The sequence below is a fragment of the Maniola jurtina genome, chromosome 1 (genome assembly GCF_905333055.1).
Source record: "Maniola jurtina chromosome 1, ilManJurt1.1, whole genome shotgun sequence".
Lineage (NCBI taxonomy): Eukaryota > Metazoa > Arthropoda > Insecta > Lepidoptera > Nymphalidae > Maniola > Maniola jurtina.
This window is the reverse complement of record NC_060029.1, coordinates 17,276,976-17,302,698: the sequence shown is the minus strand read 5'-3', so window position 1 is coordinate 17,302,698 and position 25,723 is coordinate 17,276,976. Positions and strand designations below refer to the sequence as shown.

At 49.4% G+C, this 25,723-nt stretch overlaps 3 protein-coding genes across 4 annotated transcripts; all 3 read right to left on the bottom strand.

Moving 5' to 3' along the window:
* Positions 1-7,143: 7,143 nt before the first annotated feature.
* On the bottom strand, positions 7,144-9,720 carry LOC123867449 (atherin-like). Its single transcript, XM_045909497.1, has 2 exons — positions 9,337-9,720; positions 7,144-8,627 (listed from the first exon to the last, which is right to left on the bottom strand). Exons 1-2 carry the CDS (start codon positions 9,718-9,720, stop codon positions 7,275-7,277), a joined length of 1,737 nt encoding a protein of 578 aa, XP_045765453.1. The 3' UTR covers positions 7,144-7,274.
* A 560-nt stretch (positions 9,721-10,280) lies between these two features.
* On the bottom strand, positions 10,281-16,541 carry LOC123867442 (F-box/WD repeat-containing protein 5-like). The gene is made up of 9 exons (XM_045909484.1): positions 16,328-16,541; positions 14,576-14,739; positions 14,289-14,472; positions 14,080-14,222; positions 13,929-14,002; positions 13,700-13,829; positions 11,074-11,229; positions 10,720-10,909; positions 10,281-10,297 (listed from the first exon to the last, which is right to left on the bottom strand). Exons 1-9 carry the CDS (start codon positions 16,539-16,541, stop codon positions 10,281-10,283), a joined length of 1,272 nt encoding a protein of 423 aa, XP_045765440.1.
* A 651-nt stretch (positions 16,542-17,192) lies between these two features.
* LOC123880350 (dynein axonemal intermediate chain 2-like) lies at positions 17,193-19,890 on the bottom strand. 2 transcript variants are annotated; one of them, XM_045928487.1, is made up of 7 exons: positions 19,274-19,890; positions 19,032-19,179; positions 18,221-18,958; positions 17,864-18,042; positions 17,663-17,795; positions 17,493-17,597; positions 17,193-17,426 (listed from the first exon to the last, which is right to left on the bottom strand). In XM_045928487.1, exons 1-7 carry the CDS (start codon positions 19,468-19,470, stop codon positions 17,229-17,231), a joined length of 1,698 nt encoding a protein of 565 aa, XP_045784443.1. In that variant the 5' UTR covers positions 19,471-19,890; the 3' UTR covers positions 17,193-17,228. The 2 variants fall into 2 exon arrangements, with proteins under 2 accessions (XP_045784443.1, XP_045784511.1); XM_045928555.1 differs by lacking the exon at positions 17,493-17,597 and having other exon boundaries at positions 19,274-19,889.
* Between the last annotated feature and the right edge of the window lie 5,833 nt (positions 19,891-25,723).

The following is a 25,723-nucleotide window of genomic DNA, read 5'->3' as shown; positions in this document are numbered from 1 at the left end:
ACTCGATAAAATAAGGGAAGCAGTTGACGCTAAAGAAGAATGGATCAGAGTTGATAGGGTGAGAAAGGCGAAAAATAGGAAGATCATAATGAGTTTTGAAAAGAAGGAAGACAGAGACAAGGTAAAGGAAAGACTGAGGGTGAAGGGAACCGATCTCACCGTCGAGGAGGTGAAAAATAGGGACCCGCTTCTGGTCCTCAAGGGAGTCCTAACTGTAAACACTGATGAGGACATAACAAAAGCCTTGAGGAACCAGAATAGGGAAATTTTTGGAAACCTCAACGACGGGGACGACCGGATCTCAGTCAAGTACAGAAAAAGAACCCGCAATCCGCACATGGCCGATGTGGTACTGAGCGCCTCGCCTGCCATCTGGAGGCAGATCACGGTAAAGGGCAATGTCCACATAGATCTCCAGAGGGTCAGAGCGGAGGACCAGTCTCCACTGATCCAGTGCTCGAGATGCCTGGGCTACGGCCACAGTAAGAAATTTTGTAAGGAAACTGAGGATGGGTGCAGCCACTGCGGAGGACCGCACCTTAAGACCAAGTGTGCGGAGTGGGCCGCGGCCACCCCGCCCTCGTGCAGGAACTGCTTGAGAGCGAAGCTCGATAATAGAGAGCACAACGCTTTCAGCAGCGACTGCCCGATTAGGCGGAGATGGGACGAACTGGCCCGCTCCACAGTGGCGTATTGCTAAGGTTGCGCACGTGGATACGGTGGCACTTCATCTCCTCCAGGCGAATCTCCAGAGAAAGAAATTGGCGTTCACAGAGCTGCTACTCGAGTCGGGGAAATGCGGGGCGCACATAGCGCTAGTACAGGAGCCATATGTTGGTAGAGATGGCAGGGTCTCGGGTCGGAGCGGGATCAGGGTCTTCCAGAACGTTGACAACGGGGAGGGTACGGTAAAGGCTGCAGTAATTGTTTTTAATGCGGACCTCCACGTCATACAGTACCCAAAACTCACCACGAACAACATCGCGGTGGTGGGGATCCGAACCAGCGCCTGGGAGATAGCCCTGGTATCGTTCTACTTCGAGCCTGACCTAGAGATGGACCTCTACCTGGCGCACCTCCGCAAAATCCGGCTTGAGTTGGGAGCACAAAAATGGATAGTCGCGGGTGACTGCAATGCCAAAAACATTTGGTGGGGTAGTCCCGTGACGGATCGCCGGGGAGAAGAACTGCATGGGACTCTGGAGGACCTGGGTCTTGTTATCCTTAACAAAGGGGAAATTCCCACGTTTGACGTCGTAAGAGGTGAGCGAAGATACACCAGCTTCGTCGATATCACAACGGCGTCACCCGACCTCCTGGACCTGGTGGACGGCTGGCGCGTGCGCGAAGACTTAACTACCTCGGACCACAACGGCATATCGTTTAAGTTACACCTAAAACGCACAAGACACAACTATATCAAGCACACAACACGATCATATAACACACGGAAAGCCAATTGGACCCAGTTTCGTGAGAAACTGGGTCAAATTTTGCAATCCCAAAACATTACAGTCACAAACATCCAAGACACTATCACAGCTACACAATTAGATTACATCATACACAAACTTATACAGGCGTTAACTGAAGCGAGTGAGTGTGCAATTCCCAAAATTAGGAGGAAGGACACACTCACGTTGCCGTGGTGGTCTGAGGAGCTGTCGACGCTGAAGCGCGAGGTGGCCACCAGGAAGAGGAGGATCCGGTGTGCGGCACCGATTCGACGGTCGAAAGTGGTCGAAGAATACCTGGAGGCCAGGACAAAGTACGAGACCAAAGAAAAAGAGGCTCAAACTAGGTCCTGGAAGGAATTTTGCGGGAAACAGGACCGAGAGTCTCTCTGGGGAGGTATATATAGGGTGTTGGGCAGGACGGCCAAGCGGGAGGAAGATCCACCGCTGGTGGTAGAAAACACGGAAATTGATGCCAAGAGCTCCGCCCGACTTATGGCCGAGACCTTTTACCCCAAGGACTCCGAAGAGCAAGACTCCGAGGAGCACCGACGGGTGAGGGCCCTGGCGGAGCTCACGGATAGCGAGACTTCCTCGGACCAGGGGGACCCCCCTTTCACTCATTTAGAGTTAAAGCTGGCGAGTCGTTCTTTCGACCCGAAGAAAGCCCCTGGAGCGGACGGCTTCACCGCCGACATATGCCTGCATGCGATAAACCTCAACCCGGACCTCTTCTTGTGCCTTTTCAACCGGTGCCTGGCAATCCACCACTTTCCCGGGGCCTGGAAGGAGGCCACAGTAATCTTCCTTCGGAAGCCCGGAAAGGCCACCTACACGACCCCAAAATCGTATCGTCCTATAGGCCTCCTTCCGGTACTTGGAAAGGTCTTGGAAAAGATGCTTGTCACTAGACTACAATTTCATATAGCGCCTAGGCTTAGCACACGCCAATTTGGCTTTATGCCCCAACGGAGCACCGAAGACGCCCTCTACACCTTAGTGAAACATATCAGACATAAACTAGACAGCAAGAAGATTGTCGTTCTGATATCACTGGATATAGAGGGCGCATTTGATAACGCTTGGTGGCCCAAAATAAAGGTCAGGCTGGCGGAGGAAAAATGCCCCATAAACATCCGACGGCTTTTGAGCAGCTATCTAAATGACAGGAGCGTCAAAGTCAGGTACTGTGGGGAGGAGTACGCAATAGCTACCGAGAAGGGTTGCGTGCAGGGATCTATTGGCGGACCAATATTATGGAACTTACTTTTAGACCCACTGCTCCGGGACTTGGAAACTAGTGGCGCGTACGTGCAGGCATTCGCTGACGATGTGGTGTTGGTGTTCGAGGGCGACACGGCCCTCGAAATCGAACGGCAGGCCAACGCCGCCCTTGAACGTGTGAGAATGTGGGGAGCGGCAAATAAACTTCGATTTGCGCCTCATAAGACCAATGCAATGGTTATGACGCGCAAATTAAAGTACGACGACCCGCGTCTACGCATGGGCGGGGTCGACGTTGCCTTGTCGAACGAAATCAAACTGTTGGGTGTTGTCATTGACCGAAAACTCACATTCAACGCCCACGTCGCGAGTGTCTGCAAGCGCGCGGTAGCCTTCTACCATCAGTTGGCACGAGCAGCTAAGGTCAGCTGGGGTCTCCACCCCGAAGTAATCCGTACTATCTATGTAGCGGTGGTCGAACCTGTAGTTCTGTATGCCGCCAGCGTATGGGCGCCTGCTGTGGACAGGCTCGGAATCCGGAAGCAGCTGAACGTGGTCCAGCGAGGCTTCGCACAGAAGCTCTGTAGGGCATATCGCACTGTCTCCCTGAACGCGGCCCTGTTGCTCGCTGGGATACTCCCACTCGACCTTCGCGTCCGCGAAGCCGCGGCGCTGTATGAGGCGAGGAAGGGGGTGCCCCAGCGAGAGATAGGGGATCGGGAGGTAGAGCGAATGTCCTCGGCCCTTCGGTCACCGCATCCCGCCAGTCATCTCGACCTCGAGTTCAAGTGCCTGATGGACCAGGAGCAACTTATGGCCAATAATGACAATGACTTCAATATCTATACGGACGGTAGCAAGATTGAGGGCAAGGTGGGGGCGGCGCTATCCATATGGAGTGACGCCGCCGAAACCAAAGCCCTCAAGCTTGCGTTACCGTCTTACTGCACGGTCTACCAGGCGGAGCTTCTGGCGATATGCCGGGCGGCACGGATGGCCGCAGCAAACTTGGCCGGATCTGTCGGAATTTACTCCGATTCATTGTCAGCATTGCAGACGCTGCAAAATCCAAAGGCTCTCCACCCCCTGGCGGTAGAAGCGCGAGGGTTCCTGCGAGACGCTTTGCTCCAGAACAAACGTATAAGCTTGTTCTGGATCAAAGCCCATGCAGGACTGGAGGGGAATGAGCGTGCCGACAATCTGGCCAAGGAGGCTGCTCTGAAGTCTAAACGCAAATTTGACTACGACAGCTGCCCCGTCTCATTCATCAAGCGAAGCATTCGTATGCGATCGCTTGATGAATGGAACGACCGGTACCGAGCCGGTGAAACGGCCGGCGTCACCAAAATATTTCTTCCTGATGCGGTGGCGGCCTACAGAGTTGTAAGTAAAATGGAGGTGGACGGACTCGTCACCCAGGTGTTGACGGGGCACGGCGGATTCTCCGAGTACTTGCATCGCTTCAAGTGCAAGGAGAGTCCGTCCTGCATCTGCGACCCCGGGGTGTCCGAGTCTGTTCCCCATCTCCTGTTTGACTGTCCAGTTCATGCGTATAAACGAATGAAGCTGGAACAAGAGATCGAAATTCAACTGTCGATAGGTAATATTGCGGATATCATACACGATAATAAAAAAAGGGATGTTTTCTTTAAATATTGTAAAGATATATGCACAGAAGTAAATAAGCGAAACAGTAACCTGATTGGGAACAGAGCGGACTAATGTAGACACAATGTTCCTTGTATATTATTGAATATAGTAACCAACATGTGTAAAAATTAGATCCGCTCTGTCCCCAATATCGTATTGTTAATTATTCATCATAAAATAGTATATATAAATAATAGTATATATAAATAGATGTAAATAGATATAAGAATGTAATTAGATTTGTGTAATAAAGAAATAAAATAAAAATAAAAGAAAAGAAAACACCCCCGAAAGTAGAAAGATGGATAGGAAGGGAACCCACCCATCGAGTGAAAGAAGACGCATGAAAGAAAGATCTAGTATGAAGAATGAAAGTACGAGCAGAATGTTAGCGAGAACTGGAATGAAAGAGTAGCCAAAACCAGAAAAGCAGTCACAGTCTCTGATAACGTCAGAGGTCAATGTAATAAAAAAAAAAAAAAAAAAAAAAAAAAAAAAAAAAAACCTAACCTAACCTAACCTAACCTAACCTAACCTAACCTAACCTAACCTAACCTAACCTAACCTAACCTAACCTAACCTAACCTAACCTAACCTAACCTAACCTAACCTAACCTAACCTAACCTAACCTAACCTAACCTAACCTAACCTAACCTAACCTAACCTAACCTAACCTAACCTAACCTAACCTAACCTAACCTAACCTAACCTAACCTAACCTAACCTAACCTAACCTAACCTAACCTAACCTAACCTAACCTAACCTAACCTAACCTAACCTAACCTAACCTAACCTAACCTAACCTAACCTAACCTAACCTAACCTAACCTAACCTAACCTAACCTAACCTAACCTAACCTAACCTAACCTAACCTAACCTAACCTAACCTAACCTAACCTAACCTAACCTAACCTAACCTAACCTAACCTAACCTAACCTAACCTAACCTAACCTAACCTAACCTAACCTAACCTAACCTAACCTAACCTAACCTAACCTAACCTAACCTAACCTAACCTAACCTAACCTAACCTAACCTAACCTAACCTAACCTAACCTAACCTAACCTAACCTAACCTAACCTAACCTAACCTAACCTAACCTAACCTAACCTAACCTAACCTAACCTAACCTAACCTAACCTAACCTAACCTAACCTAACCTAACCTAACCTAACCTAACCTAACCTAACCTAACCTAACCTAACCTAACCTAACCTAACCTAACCTAACCTAACCTAACCTAACCTAACCTAACCTAACCTAACCTAACCTAACCTAACCTAACCTAACCTAACCTAACCTAACCTAACCTAACCTAACCTAACCTAACCTAACCTAACCTAACCTAACCTAACCTAACCTAACCTAACCTAACCTAACCTAACCTAACCTAACCTAACCTAACCTAACCTAACCTAACCTAACCTAACCTAACCTAACCTAACCTAACCTAACCTAACCTAACCTAACCTAACCTAACCTAACCTAACCTAACCTAACCTAACCTAACCTAACCTAACCTAACCTAACCTAACCTAACCTAACCTAACCTAACCTAACCTAACCTAACCTAACCTAACCTAACCTAACCTAACCTAACCTAACCTAACCTAACCTAACCTAACCTAACCTAACCTAACCTAACCTAACCTAACCTAACCTAACCTAACCTAACCTAACCTAACCTAACCTAACCTAACCTAACCTAACCTAACCTAACCTAACCTAACCTAACCTAACCTAACCTAACCTAACCTAACCTAACCTAACCGCAACTAACCTAACCGCAACTAACCTAACCGCAACTAACCTAACCGCAACTAACCTAACCGCAACTAACCTAACCGCAACTAACCTAACCGCAACTAACCTAACCGCAACTAACCTAACCGCAACTAACCTAACCGCAACTAACCTAACCGCAACTAACCTAACCGCAACTAACCTAACCGCAACTAACCTAACCGCAACTAACCTAACCGCAACTAACCTAACCGCAACTAACCTAACCGCAACTAACCTAACCGCAACTAACCTAACCGCAACTAACCTAACCGCAACTAACCTAACCGCAACTAACCTAACCGCAACTAACCTAACCGCAACTAACCTAACCGCAACTAACCTAACCGCAACTAACCTAACCGCAACTAACCTAACCGCAACTAACCTAACCGCAACTATTCTAACCGCAATTAACTTAATGTTTGTGTTGTGTGGCCAAGTTTACAAAATTAAAAATTACCGTTTTAGACTTGTATTTTCCTTCGAGTCCGTTACGTCATGTTATAATAATTATCTTATTCGTTTATTGAAGTTTTGCTATTTATTTTTATTTTGTTTATTTATTTGTCAGCTTGGCTAATACTCTTAAACTTTTTAGATTTTTTCAGTTCAGTAGATTGCTAGAAAAAAAATGGTACATATTGGAAAATATTCATTTTCAGTATCTTGCCAGAGAGATGTGTTTCCGATGTTCTTATATTTTTAAAAATCATTACATAGTTTAATTTCTGACTTCGCATGATTGAACTTGTGCTCATCATTTGCTGTTTGCTAGCCGTGGTGTTGGACTCCAAATATTTATGGAATAATGAAGCAAAGTTGCTTTACCGCTAAAAAAATTATTCAAATCGGATCAGAAATCTCGGAGGTATCGGTGTATTTTTCTCCCTCCTCACGTCAAAAAAGGTTCAGCCGTTCCGAAGATGAGCCCGTTCAAACAGACTGATACACAGACAAGTATTTTTAAATTTTTGGAGGTGTATAAATATATGATAAAGCTAAGGTAAGAGAAATAATAAATTGTATAATTCGTCACTGTCAATTTATTCACTTTTCATCAAAATTAAAAAAAAACATTCAAAATTTACTTAATGAAATTTTACAGGAATTAGTGTATTTAAAGCGACATACGGCAATAATTATAATTGCTATCATTTTAAGATAAATTAGCAGGAATAATTAAATCTTGCACTGAAGAAAATTTTGGTTTGTTTTGTATCGGCGCGCCCCCTCCCGCGCCCGCGCCGCACGGCCCCCCTCCCGCGCGCGTCGCGTGCGGCGCCCGCGCGCTGCTCGCCGGGTGCTGGCGCGGCGGCGGCGGGGCGCAAGGGGAATTTGTCCGTTTCAATTCTGTTTCTCTCTTTTTATTTTTCAATTCAGGATGATGTTCCTTTTGCGAGCACGGCGCTGGCGCCGGGCACGGCGGCGTGGGCGGGGCTTGAGCGCTGCTCCGCCCTCCCGACAACTTTTTCTGTATATTTTTTATCGATAGCCACGAATCGGAACTGCAAAATGTAGATGCGGACCGCGAGTCGAGTGCGGATGGCGCGGGCCCGGGCAGGCAGGGTGCGGGCAGGCAGGACGCCTGCGCTGCGGTGAAGTCGAGCGACACCCGCACGCGGATTGCCTCCGCTGAAGGCGGAATTTTCAGCTCGAGTCCCCCGGCGCCCACGCCACGCGCCTCGCTTGTGGCGCCCTCCGCGGCGACCACGCGGCCGCGACCCGCCTCCTCGAGCCGCTCCCTCGCCCGCAAAATGGCCTCCAGGGTACTTTCACTCGATTTCACATCGATCGATTGACTCGTATCCGGCCGGGAAGACGGGCCGCCCAAGCCGCGCCTCGCCGTGCTCGTGTGGAACTCGCGCCGTGAGTCGCAGGGCCGGGCGCCCTCGCTGCGCGGGCGGCGGCGCAGGCGCTCCGTGACGGAGGGCGCGGTGCAGGGCGGCGGCACGGACGCGGGTGACGCCGAGCGCGCGCACCGGCCAGCGTCGGGCGCACGGGGCGGCGCGCATGGACGGCGCGGACACGAGGCGGGCGCGCTCCGTCGGAGCGTCTCCATGATCCGCGTCGTCAGGCCCGCGGGTGGCGGCGGACGCTCGGCAGGAACGTTCGTGGTGGGAGCGGCGGGGCTCGGAGCCGTAGTGCGGTCTATGTCGAGAAAGATCCTCGGGCGGTGTCCGCACGGGTCGAGGTGCGCGGCGCGGCGCAGCTCGCAGCGGTCGAAGGGCTCGACGTGCACGGCGCGGGGCGGCGGCGGCGCGCGGTCCGACCCGCAGCGGGCGGCGGGCGACACGGCGTAGTGCTGGCCGTCCGTGGCGCGCAGGCACTCGCGCTCGTCGTGCAGGCGGTAGGGCGCGCGCGCGGGCGCGGGGGGCGGGCGGCGCGCGGCCACTTCGCGCTCGTAGAGCTCGCGACGCGCGCTGTCGGCCGCCGCGAGGCGCCGCGCCACCCAGTCCAGCTGATCCCCGCATCGACTCGGAGCGGAGCAGCTGTTTGGCGCTAGTTTGGCCTGAAATGACAACACATAACATTATAATAATAAATAATTATGATGTGTTCACAAATTCTAGCATTGTGTTTATAAATTCTTTACCATCCCATTGAATGTGTTGTGTACAATATAAAACTATTGGTAATGAGGTCTTTTTTTACTTCCAAGGGCGTCACTTCGCTCTCAGGCCACAGCAGTCGAAACAGAAGTTTTTTTAACATTTTTAAAATTAATTGTAGTAGGAACTTACTAGCTTATTTCAAACATAATTAATATACTTATTTCAAACATAAGTCTCAGTTTTTAACCCCCGACTCAAAAGAGGAGTGTTATAAGTGTGACGTGTGTATCTGTGTATCTGTCTGTGGCATCGTAGCTCCTAAACTAATGAACCGATTTTAATTTAGTTTTTTTTGTTTGAAAGGTGGCTTGTTCGAGAGTGTTCTTAGCTATAATCCAAGAAAATCAGTTCAGCCGTTTGAAAGTTAGTTTTCTAGTTACTGTAACTTTCACTTGTAGTGTTATAAATTTTCAATTTACACTTGTTATCAAGTCCTTTGGTCTACAAAGTTTGGTGTAAAATGTTCTTTTTTACAGCAAGTGAAAATGATTTTATAAAGAGCAATAATGCCCATCTCATCTCAATCCTTTCGTCTAGTTTGCGGCGAGCCTCCCGCTAATTTCTAACCTCCTGGTACTTTACTTCTGACATTTCATACACTTATACCTGTGCAGCGGCGTGCGCGCAGGAGCGCGCGCAGGGCGCGGCGGGCGGCGCGCAGGGCGGGCGCGCGCCCCGCGGCGGCGCGCAGCACGTGACGCGCACGCCGCGCGCGGCGGGCGGCGCGGGGCGGCGGCAGGGCGGGCGCGGCGCGCGGGCGCAGGGCGCGCAGGGCGCCGCCTCGGCCGCCGCGCACGGCGCACGCGCCCTGTCCGACAGCGCTCGTCTCATCTGCAAGAGGGACGAAGCTGTCTCGGACTGGGAAATGCTCCCTCGACTGTGCATCGAGCTCCGAGTACCGATGTACGAGTCGAGACTGTTGATGTGCCTCACGAGCGCCGCAACGTCGCCGCAGCGCCGCGCGACGCGAGGCGCGTGCAGGAGCGCCATGCCGTGTGCCGTGTGCCGTGTGCCGTGTGCCGGGTGCCGTGTGCCGAGTGCCGAGTGTGTCGTGCCGTGCGACGTCGCAAACAAAGTGACACGCGTCGCGCTAGAGACTAGAGGGCTATGCGTCTGCTCTAGATGGTCGCGATAAATTTTAAATGATTCTCATTGACGTTTTTCACTAGCAACCTGATCCAGCGTCGCATGTATCGTGTACCTGGCACATAGGTTCACCTGGTTCTCGAACATAACAGACAGTTAGAGCATTAGATCGAACCGATCGCAAGGTTTAGTTAGTTATGCATTAATCTTAAAAGATATTATACTTCTACTGATGGAGCACTTTTTAGGTATACCTTCTCGCAAAATCAGTTTAAATCTCTTTTTGAAAAGCCAATGAAAATCCCTACAGTAGTTACCTAAGCACTAACGTGTCGGTCCTTGGTTATGATAAGTATAAATTATAGGTACATGTTAGGACAATAAAACAATTTAATATTGAATAAAGAATGTATTTCATACCTGTTTACAGTACACTTACAGGAACTGGGAATGTCTCCTAGTCATCAGAAGCTTGCCACACCTGCGAACATTTATGTTTATGTTTTAACGCAATTACTATACTGTACCACCTCCTAAACGCATACATCTCATTCAAGTTATCAAATCCATCAGCTGTGTGTGCGTGTGCGTGTGCGTGTGCGTGTGCGTGTGTGTGTGTGTGTGTGTGTGGCCCCTCGTCGGCCGCACACTGAGGCGGAACACACACACGCGTGGCGTGGCGCGTTCCTCAGTGCGCACATAAACTTTGTTGACGAAGCTTATTCATATTCATACTTATTAGCGAAAGTGTGTGTGTCTATTTGTGCTTCTAGCTTTTCATGGCCGATCTGTTAAACCAATTTTGACGATACTTCTATCCTAAACCTCCGAAAAGTTCCCACAGGGTATTGAATCCTGAATCCGCAGCAGTACCCACGTAACACATACACACACACTACGTACTTGCAGCTCGTTGGTGGTGAGCAGCAGCAGTGCGTGCGGCGCGTGCGGCGCGTGCGGCGCGTGCGGCGCGCGCGGCGGGCGCGGCAGCAGCAGCGCGGCGTGCGCGGGCGCGGCGGCGTGCAGTGCGGGCGCGGGCAGCGCAGCGCGCGCCGTCCACAGGCACGCGCGCGTCGCCCCGCTCCCCGGGGGGCTGCACACGCACACACGCTACATTACTGGCTGACTGACTAGTTTCATCCCAGCTGGATCGTAACGTCACCCACCTCCCACCGCGTCTCCTCACTTATTTGAACGCATCACGTCTCCACTGTGCTTTTTTAGCACTAACAAAAATTAGTTAAAAAAATACGTTACGTTATAAAGTAGTCGTCGTCGACGGCGGGAGTGACGTAGTGCGGCGGCAGCGCGGCGCGCGGCGCGGGCGGCGGCGCCAGGCGCAGCAGCGGCCGCAGCGCCGGCAGCGACGCGCAGCACGCGCCGCCCGCGGTCGTCGCCCACACGCAGCGCCCGCTGCACACGACACGCGGTGAACAAGAGGTAGTGAGCGCGAACCGTAACGTTCAGGCTTCCCCGAGTGATGGATCAGGGGGCACGGTAGTGCCCCCGCCAAGACGAGCCAAACGGCGGCCGGGGCGCTACGTACCTTTTTCTCGAAGTGTTTCGCCGTATTTTCGACCCGTCATAACTTCGGTCTGGATGACGCTAGAAAGCTGAAATTTTCAGTATAAGGTGTCCTCAGCAAATTTACCAAATATACCAAGTATCAAATATCTAGCTTTTATGGTTACAGATATATTGATACCTAAAATACGCCGATTTCGTCCCTCACTGATGATCATCAAAACCTCTACTCAAAACCTCCTCTAAGGTATTTCTCGAAGTCCTAGAAGACTGAAATTTGGTATGTTGACTAGAAATTGCATACAAACTACAGAAAAATTAAGAAATTGGAAATTTCCCCCCTCTACGCCTCTTATGGGAAAAGCAAATCTGTAAATTCTGTCGCTAGAATGCTGATATTTTAGGATAAGATGTCCTTGGCAGATTTATTAAACGCATTGAGTATCAATTGTCTAGCTTTTATAGTTTCAGATTTATTGACAGTCAAAACTTCTAGGCTACTTTCTGAAGTCCTAGAAGGCTGAAATTTGGCATTAAGTAGGAATTTCAAGAATTATGAACAATCCCCTCGTATATGAGATGCATATCTGTAAAATCTGTTGCTCGAATACTAAAGTTTTCAGGATAAGATGTCCGTGGCAGATTTATCAAACGTACCAACTATCTGTGTTTCCTGAAGTCCTAAAAGACTGAAATTTGGTATATCTGCTTCAAAATTGAGTTGCAAGATTCCACCCGAACAAACATAGCTACATACGAGTACATTGCAAGTTTAATAAAAGCTTTTAAAAAAAGAGGTAACGATCTCTATCGTTACCCACTCTAGCCGTACTTTTTTAACGAAGATGTAGGGTTTGTAGAATCAGAGCTTGTAAGTAGAGTTATTTGTTATTTATTGTTATAAATGTGATATAGTCAAGAGCATTTAAAAGCTATATACTTTGGACTTGGGATAGGTCCCATGGCCAGCACAAATCTAAGCTCAGCTAGGGGCTTGGCTCTACTAGAGATCTCATAACTTTTTAACAGCATTATGAACTTGTGAGTCTTGGCAACATTTTACATGAAATGTTTTTGGTGGGATTATTTTTATTATCTCCCAGGGTTGTGAAGTAGGTTATGTCTGTTCCAACGCACTATTGGCTGTGAGAGTGATTCTTCGTTCTATTTGTTGGTAGGAAGTAGAGCGCGGTCCCGTACTGTTGTTTATACTGCCGCGCTATTGCTTCGTCAGTCATAGTTGACTTCCGTAACTGTCGGTAGTCAGTGCCTGCGCAGACATCCCTTCCACTCTGAGTTTTTTTTACCTGACGCCGACCATAAACGCCAGGAGTAAAGGAGGTTAGAAGTAAGCAGGAAGCTCACTTTGGACTAGTCACAGTCAAATGGATCGGAGGCGAGATTAGCATTATTGTTATTTTGAAATCATTTCTAATTCGGTGAAATTATTATGGAATTACTAAAAATATATATATTTTAATGTGGTAAGTTTACTTAGGATGGAGCACGATGCCGAATATCTGATGGTGCAGAGCGCAAACGCGCGCGGGCGGCGTGCACAGCGCGCGCACGGCGGCCTCGTCGGGCGGCGGCGCGTCGGGCGCGGGCGAGAGCGCGCGCTGCGCGCGGCGACGCTGCACGCGCGCGGCCAGCGCCTCGCCCGCGCGCAGCGGCGGCAGCGGCAGCGCAGCGGGCAGCGCCCACAGCTGCAGCGCCGTGGCCACGCCGCGCCGCGCGCCCGCCGCGCCGCCCGCCGCCAGCAGCCAGCGCCGCCGCGCGCCCGCCGCCTGCACACACCCACCCAGCACTTTAGACCTGGATGCCATTTTCGTTTTAAGTTATTCGCTTTAATGAGGTAGAAACAATTCGAAATCGACGATTTTTTCTTAAAATGATTTTGAGATTTAGTTTTTGAGCCTTATTGAGTTTGTCTAATAAAGTTGATCCACATGAACCCCATGCTATAATGCCATACAATATTAACGACTGAGTTAAATGTGTGTGAATTGTGCCAATCCTCCATCCAATGCGGATTGGCAGAATTCGCACACATTTGAAGGTCAGCGTGGTGGACTGCAGCAATTGACCGAGTGAGATAGCAACATTACACTAGATCAGTCCACTTCCATTTCATTCAGAAGTTATGAAGCTCTCACAAGCCCAAGACCGACAAAGGATCGATGGCCAAGTAGAGGCGTAGAGCTCCTCCGCTCGCTCAATACAACGTGACTGCTCAGGCATCACTTTCCAAGTGCGTTAATGAAAATGGAACGAGGCCTGGTCACCAGCGGAGCTAAGCACTCGACTTGGCGCACTACAGGAGACACCGAGTCGGTATCACTATCGCCGCCACACCCACCGGGCGCAGCGCGCGGCAGTACGCCGCTCCCGGCTCGCGCCGACTCGTCCACGACTCGTCCTCGTCCTCGTCCTCTTCCTCCGGCAGCTCGTCTTCTCCGTCGTCGGGCGCGTCTGCCACGAGGATGTGACTGTCGACACACAACAATGATACGTTCAGAGTCACCGCCCGTCCTGCGTCTTTAGTGAAAGCCATTTGTCTATTTCAACATTTTGCAATAATTTCTTACGATATATGTGCGGCGGCTTCATTGTACACGCGCAGCAGCGGCGCCGTCACGCCCGCGTGCTCCGACTGCGTCTCCTGCCGACACACAACGCCGGTCAGCTCTCCGAGTGGACCTCTAACCACGTCCGTGCGCGAGGCGAGTGTGCGGTCACCTGGTCGGCGGAGTTGAGCCACACCGTGGTGGCGGCGGTGGCGGGCGCCAGCAGGTGCAGCTGCAGCGACAGGAAGGCCGCGTCGCCCAGCCAGCACGCGCGCGCGCCGCCGCCGCGGCACAGCACGCGCGCGCGCCACGCCTCTGCAACACGAGCGGCGCGTTAGCACGGGCGCGAGGGCGGCTGCGCGGCGTCGGGCCTGCCGTTACCATCGAACCCGAGGAGCAGGATCTCGTGGCGGTCGACGAGCGCGAGCGGCGCGGCCAGCAGCAGCGCGCGTCGGCGCGGCGCCCACTGCGCCTGCGCCACGTCGCGCCACTCCGCGCTCGGCGCGCCGCTCCAGCGCTCGCTCCACTCCGCGCCGCCGCCGTCCGGACGAGTCGTCTCATAAATCTGGAATCGCATTTGCGATACTAATGAATGCGTTTCGTGTTCGACGCGACCGACGGACGTACACCGGTCGGGAAAAGACGCCGTGAACGAGAAGGGAACGTGCCGTGAGCTGCGCGTCCTCGTCGACGAGCGCCACACAGTCGCCGCGCGCGCTGAGCGCCGCGCAGCGTAGCGCCGCGCCCGCGCCGCGCGCCGCCAGCCGCGCGCGCTGGGTCCAGCGCCGCCGCGACAGTCGGTACTCCTCGCGCCACGACCACTCCGGGCTCTCTGTTGATTATAAAATATAGGTACGTGTTAGTTTTATTACAATTCGTGCCCGGCATACCAGTTAGAAGAAAGAACGAGTTCGTATAAAGCCGATTTTACATATTTTGAGAGTATAATATTATTCTGTATTATCTCAGGGAAGGGAATATTAGGTTGAAATCTATAGAGCGCACTTTGACTTTGCTTACACTTCAGTTTCAGTTAAAACGAGAACGATTTATGCCAGAATTTATTATCAAATTCACTTAATGAGAAATTATAGCAACAAACTTAAGCTATTTTATTTTTCGGCATTTTGTAAGCGCGCCAAAATAATATGCCCGATCGGGAATTGTGGTAAGTCCTTTGTGTGTAAGCTAAAGTGGCTTAGTGTGTTTGTCTAAATAGGCTAGGAACCCATATAATATGTTAAGCTGTATGTTTTCCTAATTAAATAAATAAAAAAGATATTTTAAAATTTTGCATAAAATACGCTTTATTCAAGTACATGTTTTTGTTTTATAATTTTATTATTTTCACTATATGTTTAATGTTTACATAGTGAAAATAATTATAAAACAAACTCCAAACTTTCTAATAAAAAAACTTCAATCGAAATATTCACTTTTTCGTTCATTCACAAACACAAACATGTTCAAATCACATTTAACATCCAGTCTGTTTGTAATTTCGAAGTAACTAAGTACATATACAATAATTTGACAATAATTTACTGACATTTACTCTTTACTCAACAAATACTTGGAAACAAACCGACCATGAAATCAAACCCTTTCCTGAACAAAATCTTTGATTTTGTAGATTCATACATCTTTTTTTTATATTGATAGTCCTTGAGTGCCTGTTGACTTCAATTTTAGTACAGAGGACGCAATCTGACAAAGAACTATATAAGACAATACTCCATACCACCTACTACTGTGGTACTTTATTGAGAATGGTCCTAGAAAACTCAATCGCTGATGAAATGAGGATTTAATGAGAAGCCGACAAGAAACTCAGTAGTTGTACTTAATTCAAAGGCTGTACTTACAGAGTACAAAATGACCAATTTTCATTCTGGAAGCTTTTTCAACAATTAAAACACAGAGCAGCGAATTACGTTTTTTGTCCCAAAGACATGGGACACCGTTTGAATATGCGTCAGCGATCTTCTACACAGGGAAAATCTATTCGAACTTTCAATAAGTATGAAAACATGATCAATACCAAATCAGTTATTACCTGGATACTGTGCCTGGATATAGTTTATAAGAAATACACCCAATCTAAATAACACATGGAATGGATTGATGAATTGCAATACAATACGAACTTCTGAGTTGTGACCACAGCTCAGGGAAATTGAGAAAAACGAAGTTCGAGACATTTTCAGAGCAATTTCACCTTAATCAAGGAGGAAGGAGAAATTCAGAAAACGTGAATATAAAACCCCAATCATCAAAATTCACACACAAACAACACAAAAAAAAAAAAAAATATAATTATATAAAAATATAAATATAGTTATAATAATACTGCAATATTCTCTTTCTGAGTTGTTCGTTTACTTGTGAATGGTGGGAACGTAAAGTGAAGCTGTCGTTACCGCGGGTGGCGTCGGCGAGGGCGCGCAGCGTGCGCGGCGCGGCGCGCGGGCGCAGCGCGCGGCGCCACAGCGCGTCGTCGAGCGCGGCGCGGCGCCACGCGCGGCACACGGCGCCGCAGCGCCACAGCTCGCGCGGCGCCAGCAGCGCGAACACGCAGCGCAGCACGACGGCCGCGCCGCCGTCCGCGCCGCTCCACTCCGCGTCGCACGTCATCGCCGCGCGCGTCGCCCCGGGCTCGCCGGCCGAGTGTCCGTGCGAGTGTTTTACTGTCTACTTTTAGCTGTACCTAAGCGGCGCACGAGCGCGTTATTTTTAGCCGCCGCCGCGCCGGCCGCACTGCCGAGAGCCGCATCGCTCGCGAGCGCGGCGTGGGTATATACTGTATATAGGTACACACGGTACGTGTTTGAGTTACGGTACGTTACGGTACTATTCAGTTGTACAACTACAATCTCAAGGATTTCCTCAAACACAATAAATACCTAGCTAATAACTGATTAGGTAATAATTAGTAATTATTTATTATTACTGAGGAAATAAAAACATAATGAAACCATTTTTACTGCGGAACCCTATTCCTGAGCCTCCACTGTCCGTCCGTCAGTCTGTACTCTGTCGGCGAGCTGTGTCTCGGACCTTCGTAGGTAATGAGTTGGTAGTAAATTTTCACAGACATGTAGGACAGTATCTATTTTAAAAGTTCTTTAATTGTAATGGTTGGGCATTTATTGACGTTATCCTAAATATGAAGCCGGTAACATTAGAATTCGTTAGCTATTAATATAAGCATCTGATGAGCAGAACGATTTTTAGGTAGTGAATTGTTTTATTATTTTGGTACAGAACCTTATGACAATGCAACAATTTGATGTTAAAATTGATTGAAGTGCGGCGCGGCGGCTACATGGTGGCGAGCTCCTTTTTGACCAGCGCTGCGTACTCGGCGCCCGCGTCCGCGAGGTCGCGGTCGCCGGCCGTGCGCTCCACGGACGACGCCGACGCCGCCAGGCTGCCCTCCTCCGCCTGCTTCTGCCGCAGCCGGATCTCGCGCAGCCGCGTCTCTAGGATGCGCTCCCGCTTGCTCTCGCGCTCCAGCACCTGCGACAGACACGGTCAGCCCACGGCGCCGTGCGGCGGGCGGGCGGAGGGGGGGCGTGCACGTACCGCGGTGAGCAGCGCCTTGTCGTTCTTGTCGGAGCGCGCCAGGCTCGGCGCCAGCTCCACCAGGTACACGTGGCCGGCGCCGCTGCCGCACGCCGCCAGCGCGCCCTGCGACACACGACACTGCAGGCCGGCGACCCACGCGGCCGCACCGCGCGCGTCGTCGCACTCACCCCCTCGTGGAACTGCACGCGCAGCAGCGGCTCGGGGCACACGCGCACGGCGAGCGCGGGCGCGTGCTGGCGCCGCAGCAGGTCCCACGCCGCCAGCCGCCCGTCGTCCTGCAGCGCCAGCAGCAGCGACAGCCTGCAACACGCCGGCGCCGAGTCGAGCCTCGCGCGTGGCACCGTGCGGCGCGCACGCGCGAGGCTCACCTCGTGGGGCTCCAGGCGGCGGCGGTGACGCGGTGGCGCAGCGGCGGCGACCACAGCACGGCGGACTCGCGGCACTCCTCGCTGAACACGCGCACGGTCCAGTCGCCCACCGTCAGGAAGTTCTTCAGGAAGCCAGGGTTGCGCTCCAGCGACCACACGGGCCCCAGGTGTGCGTCCAACTGTGGAACGAAACTTGAGACATGTAGCGTGCTACGTGCACGGCTCGGGCGATCGCGACACGAGTCGTGCCAACGTCTCGGGTTGCGCACGTCGCAGACTATGATCACACGAGCCCGGCTGACATGTTGTCTTTATACGATGCGCAGTGTGAGGTTGGGACGCCTCGTACCACTGTACCTTTAACGGCAACTTCTCCGCGGGCGTCTTGCCCTTGCGGTTGCCGCCGATGACGAGGCCGTCCTCGGTGCCGACCATGAAGCGCGTCGGGATCGTGGGCTCGTACTCCATGACGCTGACGCCGTGGGCGCGGGCCGCGCTCTGCGCGTCGGACGATGACTCGACCACGTCCATGATCATCTCGTCGGTAGGCGCGCCCATGTCGCGCATGTCCCACCACTTGCACACGCCGTCGGACGCCCCCGAGAAGAACTCCCGGCCGGACTTGGAGTTGACGAACAGCACGCTGCGCACCGGCCCGCGGTGCGCCACGTGCGGCGCGCACAGCACCACGGGCGCACCGCCGCGCCGCCAGTCCCACACGCCCACCTGTCCGCTGGCCAGCCCGCCCGCCAGCACGTCGCCGTCGCGCGGGTTGAACTGCAGCGCGAGCAGCGGCGCGGGCGGCAGCAGCGTGGCGGCGGGCGCGGCGGCGCGCTCCACGTCCCACACGCACGCGTTGAGCGGCGCGCGCGGCGCCAGATGGAAGTCCACGGCGGCATACGCGACGGCGAAGCGCGCGCCGCCGTCGGGCTGCCAGCTGAGCGCGCGCACGGCGCGGGCGCGCGGCGCCGCGTCGCGGTACACGTTGACGGTGCGACACGCGCCGCGCTCCACGGGCGGCGCGGCGCACATCTCGGCGTAGTACGCGCGGTACATGTCGATCGCGTTGTTCTGCATGATGTAGTGCTCCATCCGCTGAAAGCACGGAACGAACGTTCGATCGGAAGCCGTCGACGAGGCTCCACGCCACGTGACGTGCTGCACTCACCGACGACAGCGACATGACGCAGTGAACGTAAGGGTCGTCCTTCTCGACCTTCCTCCGATAGCGCTGAGTGGCCTCGGGGTCGAGGACGTTGACGTCCTTCGGCCAGCCTCCTTCCGCGTGATTCGCTCCGGTCGTCGTGTACTCGGCTCTTAAGAAAATCGGAAAAATTTCGTTACGTTACAACTTACGCGTGGAATTATATATTATAAGCGGCGGCCGGGCTGTCGAGTGTCGGCACGCACCTGACGGTGTTGACGACGTGCTCGGAGTAGCGCGGCGCGTGCTGCGCGGGCTGGTGCACGGGGTTGCGCAGCACGTAGTCGCGCTGCAGCGGCGGCGCGGCGGCGAGGCTGTCGCACAGCTCGGGGCCCTGCTCGCAGAACAGCGGCTGGCGGCCGAACGAGCTGCGCTTCTTGGTGTACGTGTACACGATGTCCATCCTCAGCTCGGGTACGCTACGGTAGATACGCTCGGGGAGGTACGCTACGGTAGATACGCTCGGGGAGGTACGCTAGTTACGGCACACACTCCCGAAACACTTTTGTATTGTTAAGACTTGTATTTGATGTGAAATCTTCCTGTTCGAGAACGAGATCGATAACATACAAAGACGCAAACAAACAGAAAAACTTGATGTCAGTGTCAGTAATATGAAAAGTAAAAATAAAATATAATCTTTGAAACCGACTTCCAAAAAGGAGGAGGTTCTCAATTCGGCCCGTTTCATTAGGGTTCCGTACCCTAAGGGTAAAAGTGGAGCCCCATTAATGTCATTCTGCTGTCCGTCTGTCTGTGCGTCCGTTCGTCTGTCTGTCCGCGAATCACAAGTCTCTAGCTCATAAACAAACCTGAATTTTGGTATTTGGTGTAGAATGTTGACCCGAAAGCAAATATTGAGTTAAAATTTCAATTAAATTATTTTCAGGGGGCTCCCATATAATATGAAAAATACCGGCCAAGTGTGAGTCAGACTCGCGCACCAGGGGTTCCGTACACGGACTCGGGAATTTTTTCCTACATTTTGTACGATAGATCAAAAATTATATTATCAGGTGTGCATAAAAAAAAATTAAAACCAGTTTAACAAGGTACAGCTAAAGCCCTTTCATATTATGATACCCATGATACCCCACTTGGTATAGTTATGATACCCATGATACCTCACTTGGTATATTTATGATACCCATGATACCCCACTTGGTATAGTTATCTTACTTCGAAAATTGAAAATACTAATTATAATAATAATAAACATTTATTTCGGACTATTCCATTCATCCATATAGTGTTAGTAGTAACAGGGTCTTATGAACTATGTTAGTGATTAAATTAAATTAAATTAAATCAAATCAAGTCAAATGAAATCAGATTAAATTAAATCAAACCAGATTAAATTAAATTAAATCAAATCAGACCAAATTAAATCAAATTAAAATAAATTAAATCAAATTAAATTCAACTAAACTAAATTACATTATTATTAATTGTCAAATTAGGCTCAGTTCATGTAGCTTCGAGACCACTGGGTGTTCATATGTATGTACACCCAGTGCTTCATAAAGGGGTTTTCCCACTTTGCAGCCAATGTGTTCAAAATACTGTTGGAGCTCCCGCGCACTCTGCTCATCACAGATGCAGCTCTTTTTCTCATGATTGCGTAAAAGTCGTCTGTATGAGCCTCTGCGAACATCTGTGATGCACTGCACCAGCGCGGCAGCCCCATCAGTACCCTGAACCCATTGTTGTACTGCACACGTAGGTCGCTGTAGGCCCTATGGGTATACGTCACCCACAGGCTGCACGTGTAAAATGTTTGGCAGTACGCTTTAAATAAAGTAAGCTTTACCTCCCTATTACACCGTGCAAACCTGCGGGCTAGAGTATTGCATCGGACCGCCAACGCCCTACGCTCCCTCTCAATGTCTCTAACATCAGACATATCGTCTGTCACAATGTGCCCCAAATATTTAAACTCAGTCACTCTCTTAAGTGCAACTCCGTTAAGGGTTACGGGTGGGACATCGACTACAGTGTTTCCCTTGCTCTTAAATATCAGGAGCTCACTCTTCTTCACATTGTATACGAGTCCATGTGACGCAGCATAGGTCTCGCATATCTTGAGGAGCTTTCTGAGTGCGCTAATTGATGGACTCAGCAATACCATATCGTCTGCATAGCTTAGATTATTGATCATAGTTCCATCAATAGAGCAGCCGATTCCAGTTCCGCTGAGCTCATCAATCAGCTGGTTTATGTATATGTTAAACAAAGTAGGAGATGTTAAACCGCCTTGCCTAACGCCACACTCTAGACGATACGACTCTGAGTAAGAATTAGCCCACCTCACCTTGTTTTTTTGAGAGCTGTACCAATATTTTAAAATGCTTACTATCTCTGACGGCACATTTAAGCTCCGAAGCTTCTCCCAGAGCTTATCATAGCAGACTAGATCAAACGCCTTGGAAAGGTCAAGAAAGGCAGCGTACACAGGTGTTTTCCTGTCCGTGTAGTATTTGACGGTCTGCTTGAGTGCCAGTATAGCACTTTCCGTGGACAGATTTTGTCTAAAGCCAAATTGTGCATCATTTAGCTCGACATATTCACTAAGTTGACGATCTAGCAGACCATCAAACACTTTTCCTAATATCGCAGCTAGCGATATAGGTCTATAGTTACTTTTATCTGAAATATCGCCTGTTTTATTCTTAACTACAGGAACCACTACGCTTTCCATTAAGTCTTCTGGAAGATAGGAGTGACGAATGCAGAACGTATAAAGCATGGCAAGTACACGATAGATGTGATGTCCCGCGTATATAAGGTGCTCCACACTCAGCCCATCGTGCCCCGGCGACTTTCCCCTCGATAAGTTCTTTATGACACTCTTCACCTCTTTTGCACTGAACGAGAGAGAAGAGTTCAAAACTTGTGTACATCCCCGAGACAGCGACGCCCGAGTTTGGGTAGAGCATACTCTAAAATGTTCTTTAAATAAATTAGCTATGCGCCCTGCATTCGTCTCACCTTCAACGCTCACGGGGAGGCCACCACTAGGATTCAATTTTCTTGTTTCCTTCCAAAATTTATTAAAATTCTTCTGCTTATGTTTCTCTGCTAACGCGTCCATCTGTAGCTGCTCTTTATGATTTTGACAAAATTTTAACTTATTTTTGAATTTACTCCTACTTTCCCTCATATCGTTATACATTTTACCCCTCAAAGGCATACCATGTTGTTTCCAAATCAGAAATTTCTCACGAGCTTCCCTATGAGTTTCTTTGACATACCTGTTCCATCCCGCTACCCGTCTACCTTTGCTGACCCTTCCAGGCTGATTGCTCGCGATTGCTGCCTTCTGTAGCACCTGAACAATTCTTTGGTACAGCTCGTCAATAACTAACCTATGAGTTTCATCTGTACACATTTTGTCACAACATATACTTAGCTCGCTGGGAAAATCTACTTTCTTCAGTAAACTAGAACACATTTCGGTGTACATGTCAACCTGGGTTTTTTCCCCCCACTTGATTCCAATGTTACTGTTCTGATCGGATACCATTGTGTGCCTCACAACCGTATTGTAAACGGACTTAATTCTTGTTACACCAAAATTACAACTTATCTCCAGGGGAAAATGATCCGACCAGAACACATCATAGCGCACCTTGACATCCCTAATCGATATCCAAGCTGCCTCCGTCACCAAACAATGATCGAGCCATCGCCGACACCCATGCGCATCACTAACAAAGGTGTAGGTATCGCTGTCCCGTCCAAGCTTGGCAACATCAGCGCATATCCAATGTTGGTCTGAGCAAAAATTTAATAGCTCCCTACCGAATAGCTCGCCAAGATGCGCATTAAAATCACCTAACATGTATACAGACTCAATGCCGCACATATCTATCATAGCTACAAGCTCACCTAAGCATTCATTAAACTCCACAATATTCACATGCGAGTCAGTAGGCATATACACACACATAAATAGAAACACACGATTCTCGATTACCCCTTTTATAGCAGTAATGCGACTATTATTACACGGCACAACGGATACTGACGTGAAGACACTTTTTCGCCATAGCAACGCCACACCCCCATACGGCCTACCTCTCACTGGGCCAATAGAGATATTCATCGATGATTTGCCGGTATACATGAAATCACTATCTATTTCTCCAAGAATAGGTATTTCATCTGGCAGCAGCCAAGTTTCTTGGAGGGCTATTACGTCTGCTGACTTACAGAGTGAATTCACACATTCACGAGACCTCTTGATCCCCTTACAGTTGAAGCTAACTATTTTTGTATACAAGGACTTATCTTCCATTAAGTGCGGGTGAATTAACCTCCATTGCACTTGCCTGCACTGCATTAATATTTTTAGGCCTAAAATATATATATCTTCTAAAAGCTACCCCCTCGGGCCACATATTCGCATCCATAAATAATGACAACTTGCGTAGAGGAATATCAAACTTATATGCTTCGTATTGTTTAGGCTGTTTCATACTCATTTTTGATAGTTCAACCATTGTATTAGTCTTTTTATGGATGTGCTTCGTGATGTCCTCTATCGACGCACCTTTGTCTACATTATAAATATAAAAAGGTACTTTAATTTCCGCGGCTTTAAAACTTCCTTGAGAGTCTGTTACTCCCTTGCCTTGATTGCCCACAAACCTATATTTAGATTTACTTTTGCCATATGTAACCTTAGTCCACTGTCCATCCGTCTGATTGGAGTTATTTTTCATTTTTATGATGTCCGCGAAAGTGCGCGTCCCCACCTTATTCGGTGTGCACATGCACGAGTTAGTTTTATGTTCATTAGGCATGTCTGCGCGTTTACTTAGAGCGAGATCGCTATGAGAATGCGTACTTAGTAGAAATGGGACATCTTGCTGCACCGTCTTCGTTACGCTGCCTCGTGTATCCATTTCGTTCGAAACCGCAGTGGGCCTCTCCACGTGATAATTTAGAGTGAGATCGCCGCTAACAGTGGGCGCGCTGCATTGAAGCGGGACATCTTGCGCGGGCGACTGCAACTCCCCTATTCGAACCGGTTTGTTCGAAACCGCGGTAGGCCTCCCATTACACGTGCGCGGCGTGCAAGTGAGATCCATATACACATTCGAAGTAAGTTCAGGCGAGACAGATATATGAACTTGGCCTTGTGAGACCTTGGAACTATTGTCGTTATCTCTCGCGGTCATTGACTCCTCCGCCAGCTGATCCGTCTTTTGTTCGATAAATTCATGAAAAGAGCCGCTCGTATTCTGTGTCAATCCCATAGGGCCACTATCGCACATTACAAAATTATTTACCAGACACCCACCTCTCTTTTTATTCACGTAATTTTGCTCAGCGATTAAATTCTGGAGCTCCTCCTTTGCCACATAGTTGACTTTTACATGATCAAGCTCCTTTTTTAACACCATCAGATCTTTAAGGAGTCTCGTCGCATCAATATGATCAAAAGTTATTGGTGGGAGCTTTTGCAAATCTCGAGCTACAAAAATCGGTAGTAATTCTGGATCAACCGAATTAAACAAGTTTATCATATCCTCCACATCCCTGCTCGCTTTACCTTTATTTTTACGTTGCGTCATGCGCTTTGCCGAAGGCACAGCCAGCTGGAGCAACGATTTAGCACGTCGTATTTCCTCTTCCTCGAAACTTTCAACAACCAACTGGATAAGCCCAACATGGTCCATAATTTCTAATTTGTTTTGTAGGTAACAAAGTAGTTCATTTAAAATTATTTTACAATTTCCGCATCTCAAAATATTATTTTCATCGGCCGCCATTACAAATAAGAGGCCATTGGCCACCGGCTCCGTGCTCTCGACACGTCCGACCGCTTCGGATTCGCACGCGAGACTCCTTCGGATTCGCACGCGAGACTCATTTTAATTTAGAATTAATTTGTTTATGAACACTCAATTTAGAATTATATTTGTTTATGAACACGTCACTTTAATTTTTTTTGTGGTGATCCACAATCGATACAAATGTTATAGGTGTCTATCTCAGAAAGTATAAAAGATGGAAGAATAGTGTTCCGGTAGAAAATGATCAGAACCTGAAATCAGCAGAAGCCTATTGTTCCACGTAACACACATCTAGGTAGCTAGTTAATCGTAATATAACAAGATAATCAGGAAGGCCGGGGCCGCTCCCGTGGTTGGGTCCCCATTAATGATAATCCTCGGAGCACATGTGTTGTGACCCTCAGAGCGACCCCCGGCGACGCCCTGCAGGCCGCGCGCGGTCGGTGGTTTATCTACATTTACTCTGAGGCTATATTTTGCAAGCTGACAGTGGTTTTGTACTAGTTAGTATTTATGCACGTATAAGTACACATGTTTAGTTCTAAGTTTTTCTCGCAACGAATAAGGCATCGCCCCTCGCCGGCGCGGCGCGCTGCGCGCTGCGGCCGCCGAATACAACAGCGTGGATATCCTTTCTGATTTCGATACATCCTAAACTGTGGATTATTGCGGTGTAAACCTATCCGTACGAAGTGATTTAACTTGATATGCTACTTATTTTTGTTAACATTTCCCTGCGAGCTGCGGTCTCTTTGATCCGAAAATGATTTATCTTCCGACGAGTTCGACGTTGCCTTTACGAAAATGATTAAACTCACTTTTCTTATAAGATTTGAATAACTTCGGTAAACAATG